This window comes from Equus asinus, chromosome 14 (assembly GCF_041296235.1).
Source record: "Equus asinus isolate D_3611 breed Donkey chromosome 14, EquAss-T2T_v2, whole genome shotgun sequence".
NCBI classification, from domain to species: Eukaryota; Metazoa; Chordata; class Mammalia; order Perissodactyla; family Equidae; genus Equus; species Equus asinus.
The window spans coordinates 25071361-25080787 of NC_091803.1; the positions used below are offsets into that span (position 1 = coordinate 25071361).

General features: G+C 46.0%; 1 protein-coding gene across 4 annotated transcripts in view; it reads right to left on the minus strand.

The window, feature by feature from the left end:
• The window catches only part of ITGAL (integrin subunit alpha L), a 36791-nt gene extending 28631 nt beyond the window's left edge, over positions 1–8160 (minus strand). For 2 of the 4 annotated variants that reach the window (XM_070484584.1, XM_070484583.1), the window contains exons 1-8: positions 7896–8084; positions 6679–6781; positions 5938–6032; positions 5758–5825; positions 4419–4536; positions 4164–4294; positions 3575–3720; positions 51–183 (exon numbers count right to left, since the gene is read on the minus strand). In XM_070484584.1, the coding sequence (XP_070340685.1) occupies positions 51–183; positions 3575–3720; positions 4164–4294; positions 4419–4536; positions 5758–5825; positions 5938–6032; positions 6679–6781; positions 7896–7950 (849 nt within the window). In that variant the 5' untranslated portion in view covers positions 7951–8084. Of the gene's footprint in view, positions 1–50; positions 184–3574; positions 3721–4163; positions 4295–4418; positions 4537–5757; positions 5826–5937; positions 6033–6678; positions 6782–7895 lie in introns of all 4 variants that reach the window. The other 2 variants (XM_014842402.3, XM_014842403.3) reach the window with 2 other exon arrangements.
• Positions 8161–9427: the final 1267 nt, after the last annotated feature.

Sequence of the window (9427 nt, forward strand, 5' to 3'; positions counted from 1 at the left end):
GGAGAGGGAAGATGAGACACAGGAAGAAGCCAGGGGTCTGGGGACCATACCCCAATGATGTAGCGGATGATGTCTTTGGCTGCGTCAGTGTTGCCTTTGTCAGTGGCTTCCCCGTCAGTGATAATGATAAGCACTTTGGTGGCATCTGGTCGGGCCCCCAGGTCTTGCCGGAACACATTTGTCCTGTGTCCAGGAAGCGGTGGGTGTGAGAGATGCCTCCCAAATCATCTGAGGTCTCCTCCACCCCCTCACCCTGCTCATTAAGTCACCACCCTGCTGATTATGCAAAAGCCCTGCTCACATTCCCCAGGTAGGTACTCCCAGCCTTCAAAGTTCTCTTCGTTAGGAACCTCCTACCTCACTCTTGCCGCCACATCTCTCCTTCTAGACCAGTGGTCTTCACCTGAATTCTAGGCAGCCAGGAGGTTGTCCCAGAGTCCATGGGCAGTGAGGGGGAGGTTTGGAAAGGGGAGACTCCAGGCTTCCTACCATTCCTTTCAACTAAACCACAACTACCCTTTAATGAGGTAGATCTGCTGATGATCTTGGTAAGATTTCAACGGAAAAAATGGGTTCCACAGCTGAAGCAAACTGGAAAGTTACTCTTCCAGAGCAAGTTCATATATCCCCCTCCTCTGCCACCTCCCCCACCAGGCTGCCTGTAGATCTCTGCTACAGCATGTCCTAGGGAATTGAAATGATCTGTTTCTGGGTCAATTTTCCTCCAAACCATGAGTTCCTCAAGGAAAGGACTATGTTTGGTTGCTGCTGTATCTCTGGTTCCTGACACAGAACATGTGCTCAATGCATGTGAAATAAAAGAAAGCAGAGAGAACTGAACACTGGACAGGCCAAATTCCTGCCCTGTCCACACCCTCCTTCTGAAGTGAGTGCCTATCGCTTTTGCTGGGACAGCAGCTCTGTTTGAACTATCTGAGCCTTCCCTCCCCACCCCACAGCTAACCAGAGATAGACAATTAATCCAAAAGCAGCCAATTCACAACCCCTGACTTACGATGTGACCTGCCTTGGGAGCAGAAGCTGAAAGTCACATGGAGAGGCCACAGTGGGAGGTGGAAGTGAGATACAGAGAGGTGGGTGGGAAAGCTACTCGGAAGCTGCCAAAGACAGAGGAGCTCTGATGGGCGGTGCCGAAAACGCCTGCTGTCAGGGCCTCTAGTTCTATATTGGATGCGAAATGTTTCTCTAACCTCCATCCACGTAGACATGGCCTATCATGGTTCCTGTTCGTGGATTTCCACCATCATCTCTCATCTAGATTTTTCAATAGCCTCCCAACTGGCCTCCCTGCTTTGCCTTCCCCCCTCCCCCCACCCATAGTCTAATATCAACCCAGCAGCCAGAGGAATCCTTTCAAAAACAAAATCAGATTATCACTCCTCTGCTCAAAATCTCCAATGACTTCTCATCTTATTCAGAGGAAAAGCCAAAGTCCTCACTCTGGCCTCCAAGTCCCTAACCCATGCAAACTCCCAAGATGTCTCTGACCTCATCTCCTACTTTCCCTTTTCACGCACTTCTCTCCAGCCATACTGATGTCCTGGCTCTTCTTCGAACATCCCAAGCGTGTTCTCAACCCAGGGCCTTTGCTAGCCCCTCTGCCTGGAATGGTCTTCACCCAGGCATCCATACGGCTCACTTCTTCACCTCCAAGTCTTTGCTCAAATACCTTCCTTGATCTTCTTATTGAATATTGCCTTATTTTTCTTTATTAAACTTACATCTTCTACTATATTATTTAATTTAGTTATTTATCCTGTTTATTGCATTTCTCTCTCCTACTAGAATGTAAAGTTTCAAGAGGGCAGAGATTTTTCAGACAACAACCTGCAGTCCAAATCCAGCTCACGGCTTGTGTTCGCATGGCCCATGAGCTAAGAGTGGTTTTCATATTTTTGAAAGGGTTCCAAAAACAAACAAGGACTATGCAACAAATACTGTATGTGGTCAAAAAAGCCTAAAATATTTACTATCTGGCCATTTACAGAAAAAAATTGCCAACTCTTGACCTGGAACACTGGCTGGCACACAGGCAGGTAGTCAAGAAGTATTTATAAAATACATTTTCAGGACTGCTCCTTTTTGCTCCCACAATTGACATCTTTTGGGGTGTCTTCCCACGCTATGCTGACCCCTTTCTCTAAGAACTGCCCCCCCTTCCCACAGAGGTGGGACTGTAGAATCCATGTTTGTGCAATGTGACTCTATGCCACAAAGGAGACCCAGGCCACAGCTGGGTGGACCCGTGGACACCTAACCCATGTTCGGCCAATCAGATTTTCTCTCCTGGAAGCTGGAATTTACGTTGTTCATTTGAATTGAGGAAATGAGGCTGCCATTTTTTTTTAGTAGACATAGCTTGACCATGTACCCACCAAAGCTGTCTACAGAGAGAGAAGGATGAAGTGGACATGATGGGTCAAGTGAGACCCAGAAGAAAAGAGCGGGAAACACACATGCAGAGTCTTGAGAAGACATATCACATGCATGCTTAACTTATGCAACTTCAACTATACATGTTTAGCAAAGAAATGAAAATGAGAAAAATAAGTGTAATGGTACAGGAGATCAATATGAGTGTATGTCCAGGGGTAGTATGAGATGGAAGATATAATTCTCTTGTTCTCCAAACTGGCCTCAGTTTCCAGGGCCACTCTAATATTTAAAGATAGGTATTTTTATTTTTTTCAAAGATTGGCACCTGAGCTACCATCTGTTGCCAATCTGCTTTTCTTCCCCTCCCCCTCCCCCTTCTCCTTCTTCTCCCCAAAGCCCCCTGGTACATAGTTGTGTATTTTTAGTTGTGGGGCCTTCTAGTTGTGGCATGTGGGATGCCACCTCAGCATGGCCTGATAAGCGATGCCATGTCCACACCCAGGATCCTAACCAGTGAAATTCTGGGCCACTGAAGCAGAGCGTGCGAACTTAACCACTCGGCCACGGGGCTGGCCCCCAAGATAGATATTTTTAAAATATACAGTATGGCCCTTCAACACAATCCAACTATGTTTGTCTAGGTCTCAATTTAAACACGGTGATCTGATCCAACTCTGGGAAAACAAATTTCTGTAGCAGATTTAGGAAATCAGGATATGCTAGTTTCCAATGTGGGACTTGAATGTATTGAATTTTATGAACAACTGAAGGAATTCTTCAAAAACAATTTTGAATTTTGAGATTTTTGTTTATACATTGACTTCAAAAGCTGATCCCCATCTAAGATGTGACTTTACTGTGGCTGCCACGGTTCACAATCACTTTTCAAGTGCTAGTTCTAGTCTCTCATGGGGCCTAGCAATACTCCGTGTCACAAAGGTTCATGAGTTAGCCCTGCATCCTCCCAAGAATTTCCCTTTGGGATTTAGTTAGTATAAAGTAGATTTCTGTTACCTGCAATCAAAAGAACCCGGACTAAAATTGTCGCACTTGAATTCTTACACTAACCTGCTCCTCGCTGGACCCACCTGTTGAGTTCCTACACACTGCCACTTTAAGAAGCTAGTGCACACAGAACAACTATTGGACAGGCTCTCTCCTGCAAAAGGGAACTCACACGACATAGTTGATGGCACCAAAGGTGTTGGTCAACTGGCGCATGTGCTTTACTGTGGCCAGCAGAACATCAGGGTCCTTCCACTGAACATAATCTGAGAAAGTGAATTCTGTTTTGTAGGTCGTGGAAAACTGAACAGCAGCAAACTAGAAAAAGGAGGAAGAAATGAAATGTCGTTATACCTCCCTCCCCACTTGTCTGCTCCAATCTCTACTTCTTATCCAGGACATGGGCAACCCAACTCCACATTCCTGCCTCAAAACGTTCTTTTGAAAATGAGACAAGATATAAACAAACACAGAAATCATGGGCTTCCCACAGGCCCATGTGATCCAAACAAGCTGAGGGAGCCTGTCTGCAGAGAGAGGAAGAAAAGAGGGAAGTAAAAGCACAAAGAGAAAAAGAAGTGAGAACTAGAGCAAACCCGAGAAGCTTTCTACTCCCTCCTTCTTGTCCCTTCCAGAAGTCCAGTTACAGCCACGTCCTTAGGTTCTAGAGACACTTCATACTAAATTTTTCTTTTATGCCTTAAGCTAGTTCAGGTAGGCATCTATTGCCTACAACCAGGAATCCTAACTAATATATTTACCCGGTAGGAAGAGTTGCTAAGTTTCTTCATCACATCCTTCATGAAATCCACAATTTTCTGAAATTCATTTTGCTGCAAGCTCCTTGAACCATCAAACAGAAATACCAGGTCTACATTGCCCTTTATACATTCTGCAGAGGCCAGACACAAAGAGATTTGGTGAAGTGTCTCCAGTGGTTGGCCTGCCCATGCTGGTTCCCACGTATGGGCAGCCACTTGGAGGTATTTTTACCCACTGGATCCCCAGTTCCTTACCCTGATAACCAGGGCGCCCTTGCAGCACAGGACCCCTCAAATTCTGGTGGAAGAGGTAACACAGGCCACTTAGATAGATATTCTGGTCACAGGTCCGAGACAGCCCAGGGTCACAGGCCTGAAGGAAGCAAAGGTGAAACGGTTTGGCCTTCCTCTTGTTGTGTGTCCTCTGGGCATCAGCCAAGAACAAGAACCTTCAGAGTCATCATCCCCCAACCTCACTCCCTACAGCCAACAGCAAGGCAAGGTAATTCTGCCTCTACATCATTCCTACTACCAATGCTATATACCAATGGACGCTTATTGCCTATAGGATAAAGTCTAAACTCCTTAGTTTGGCGTTCATATTGTTTACAGCTGGGCACTATCCTACGTTTCCAGGTCCACCCCCTTCCATTCCCAATCACACAATCTATGTTTAAGCCAAATCAAATCACTCACTATTGCCAGAATACACAATGTTGTTTCTTTCATTTGTGACTATCTTTCCTGCCATATTGCAGTTTCTTGAAAGTCAGGGCTCATGTCACAGTCGTCTTTGTGTCTCACTCCCCTTTCCCCTTCAGAATCTAGCACAATGTCTGGCATGTAACGGTAGCTAAGTAAACAAGCCCCAATTAAATACTGGATCAATAGTTCACTCAGTTAGCCTTCTATTTCTCACCAGCTGTGTCAGAAGCATCCTGCTGTGATGAATTATAAAGAGCCACGGACTTGGAATCAAACGAGAATTTGATTCAAATCCTGGCTCTGCCTCTTTAAAATCATTTGACCTTGGCCAAGCCTCTTCATCCCTTTGGTCCTGTTTCTTCAGGTATAAAATTTGTATACTGATCCTTATCTCACTTGAGTGTCTTGAGGGTTAAAAGAGGTAAAGCAATGCTTCCCAAACTTTAGGCATCTGTGTACCACTTCACAATTTCTGCCATATAGGCATATCATCCAATTACTTAATATTTTATTGACCTTTTTTTTAACTTTAGCCCATCCTAAGCAATGTGAGCCAAGAAATCATGAATTTGATACGCTCATTGTATATTTTTTCTGTCATTAAATAAATATATACCTATTAAAATAATAAAAGTTTGTGTACCACCAATAATCATCTTAGATACCAATGGTCATAGATATTTCATATTTGGAAAAAAACCCTGAGGTAGGTAAGGCCTTGAAAAAAGTTGGCTCGTAGTTCTCAATAAACACAGATTAAATCTGAATCTCTTTGATGCCTTAACCTTCTATAGGATCTTTAATCCATTTTTTTCTTCCTTCTTTTCAATCTCTCTTTCCTAGAATCGAGCTTCATAGGCTCTGATATCACACTATACAAAATTCTTACCAAAAGGCTTTCATTTGTGGGGTCTCTCGCCAAGGTCATTCCCAAGTACTTGGAGGTATAGTTGGAACCTGTAGGCACCAGTAGATTGGTCTGGAGGAACTCAGGTAATCCAAGCGTGGTGGGGCCAGCCTCAATTTCCCTGAGAAACCATTCCTCCCAGATCCCTCACCAGTTACTCACCACTCAGGCTGACTGGTAGGCAGTGTCCAGTGCCTGGCTGGCATTGATAGAGGTTTCCCGTGCTGTTCCCCTCACCTGGAGCTCCCACGACAACCCTGATGAGAAATCTCACCTGTGAGACGAAGTCGCCCAGGTCTTTACCCACCCACTCCTACCTATTAAGCGGGTTCGGACTCCCCACCAGGTATCTCAAAGCAATACAGCCACTCCTCTTCAGGGAAGCTCCTCAGTACCCATCTCTTCCCTAGTGAATCCCAGATAAATAATCCAATGTGCCAGAATTCTAGAAAGTCAATTATGTTTTCCATTTACGGTCTAGAAAAACTAAGGCCGAGAATGATCTGCCAGAATATCACAGTATGAGTTCATCCCATCAGTCATCAATTCAAGAGTCATTTATGGCATACCAACCATGTGCTAGGCTGAGGTATGTACTAGGGATGAGGGGGGAAAAGAGGGAAACAAAATCCCTGCCTTCAGGGAGCTCACTGTTTAGTCGGGGAGAGAGTCACGAATCTGGGAAGTGCTGCAAAGCGTTTTAGGGGCAGTGATATGTTCCCCCTTTTATTAGGCACTTATGTGGCACTTCAGTGATGGGTCGTCTTCATCCTAACGATCTGCTAGCCTTGCTCCTGTTTCCGAGAAATCCTACCACGACTGCCCATTTGACGGTCAGGCTAACCCTGGGGCTGGGGTGTCCCAGGCTCTGCAGGACGCGGAGGGCCTCGGGCGGCAGCTCACCCGTTTCCAACCTGCAGGACTCGGTACCCAAAGTGCCTCCCGGCGTGTGGGTAGGAGAAGCTTTGCACGTGCCGCACGTCCACGTTGTAGCTTGAGGCTGGGGCTGAGGGAGACCAGGGTGAGTCACCTACTTGCCCCCAGAGAGCCTGCCCGCGCCCCCAGAGCCCTGTGCGCTGATTGGCCGCCGCTCATGTGCCCCAAGCAGCCGACCCCAAGAAACCAGCTCTCTCCTTCCCAGGCCACCTACACCCCGAGACAGAGCTAGAACTTGCCTCCTTGGACTTCCCCTGAGAGCCTTGACTCTGCGAATCTGGAAGCAGTGCCTCCCTACGCAACCCAGAGCTCTGACAGCGCCAGGGCCTGGGAAGGACAAAACAACTTCCGGTTGGGCCTCTCAGCAAAGAAGGAAGGATAAGGCGGAGGCCTGGGACAGGAGCAGAGAGAAGGGGCCCCCAAGGCGATGGGGATGCCCCAAGGCAGGGTTCATCTCCCCACACACCCACTTCTTTCTTGGGCCTGGGGCCCAGGCGCCCTGAGAACTCAAATAATTAGCCTCAGACTTCCTCTCACAGACTTAGGCTTTCAAGATCCCCTGATCCCTGGGAGGCTGCTTCCTCAATTATCTAATGTTCCCTTCCACACCACACCACCCCACCATGGACCAGGCTTTTCCTTAACAATTAGATCTCAGATTCCCCCATCCCATGCCCCACTTCAGGCAGCCTAGGCATCATCTGCAAACACCAAACTGTCCTTTCTGGGCCTTCTTTCCTTCCAGGCATCAGGCTTATTTCATAGCAACCTAAGATGTCAGACATGCCAGCCCCACCGTTTGTTCAGATGAAGAGACTGAGGCCCAGAAACAGGAAAGGACTTGCCTAAGATGGTGCAGAAAGGTAGTACCATGGGTAGGACCAGCCCCCAGGCCACCTCTAGGTACCCGTTAACCATCTGCATTTTTTAAAGGCCCACTCCACTCGCCCATCTCTAACTATTGCCTCCTTTGTCCCTTCTCTGTCTTTTCCTCCATACCTTACTTATACTTTGGATTCTAACTTTCTTTCTTCCGTTTCCCCCTTTTCCAGGATTCTTGGGCTCCACATTACCTATGTCCAATCCCACCCTTAAGGCAGCTCCTTGTTTACTGCAGTTCCATAAGCCCTGCAGTTTCCCTGGTCACAGACACATCCCTCTCCCTCCCCTCCTCCCTTGCCTACCAAAGAGAAAAGGCCCAGACAGCAGCAGCCTCATTACGATGATGCAGGAGTTCATCTTTCAAGGGCTGGAGGGACCCGGCTCACGCTCAGCCTCAGGGGGCCCTTAGGATTTGCTGGCAACCTAGACAGGGTGAAAGAGAGAAATGATAATACCCCAGGGCCTCTTGCAGTGAAACTTTCTCACTGAGGCGCCAGGCTGATGACACTGGGTGACACTGGGAGGTGGAGGGTTTGTGCCTGTAGGGGTTGTGAAACCGCAGGAGTCAAGAGGAAATGTAAGCGGGTTAGAGACACTTCCTGTGCCTGCTTGCATTTTCATTTCACCCAGGTGCAGATAGCACAGTAATGAGTTGACTGCCTCTCCCGCCCAAGAGGTGCTGTGTCTTAGTCTTTTACTGACATAGGAACTTGAGGTTCTTTAAAGCTCGGTAGAAGACTGGTCCATAAACTGTGGTACAACCAGAATGGAATGCTATGTAGCCACAAAAGAATGAGGAAGGAAGAAAATAAGATAGCGGAAAGATATCCATGATACGCTGTTGAAGAAAAGGAGCAAGTCACAGAACAGCATAGCTAGTAACTCATTCTGATTTTAAAAAACAAAAAATAATACCCACAGAACGGGAGGAAACATTTGCAAATCATAGCTGATACAGGACTCGTATCTAGAATATACAAAGAACTCTTGTAATTCAACAATAAAAAGACAGATAAGCCGACTTTCTAAATGGGCAAAGAATTGGAATAGATATTTCTCCAAAGATGATATATAAACGGCCACTAAGCACAAGAAAAGATGTTCAACACCGTTAGTCATTAGAGAAATGCAAATCAAAAGCAAAGTCAGGTACCACTTCACACCCATGAGCACGGCTGGAATAGAAAAGGAAGAAAATTATAAGTGTTGGTGAGAATGCGGAGAAACTGAAACTAAGCCTTGTTCATTGCCGGTAGGGAAGCAAAATGGTGCAGCTGCTGTGGAAAACAGTGTTTGACAGTTTCTCAAAAAAGTTAAACATAGAGTTACCATATAACCTAGCAATTCCTAGGTATAGACCCAAAAGAATTGAAAACATAGGTTCACACAAAAACTTACACACAAATGTTATAGCAGCATTATTCATATTAGCCCCAAACTGGAAACAATGAAAATGTCCATCAGCTGATGAATGAATAAAGAAAATGTGGTATATCCATACAATGGAATGTTATTCAGCCATGAAAAGGAATGTAGTACTGTTACATGCTACAGTGGATTAGGCTTGAAAACATTATGCTGAGTGAAAGAAGCCAGGCATAAAAGATCACATACTGTATGATTTCGTTTAAGTGAAATGTCCAGAAGAGGCAAATCTATAGAAATAGAAAGTAGATATGGTGGTTACCAGGATGGTGGGAGTGGGGAATGGGGAGTGACTGCTAATGGGTATAGGGTTTCTTTTGGGGGTGATGAAATGTTCTGGAACTAGATAGTGGTGATGGCTGCACAACTTTGTGAATATACTAAAAAACCACTGATGAGTTTTATAGTA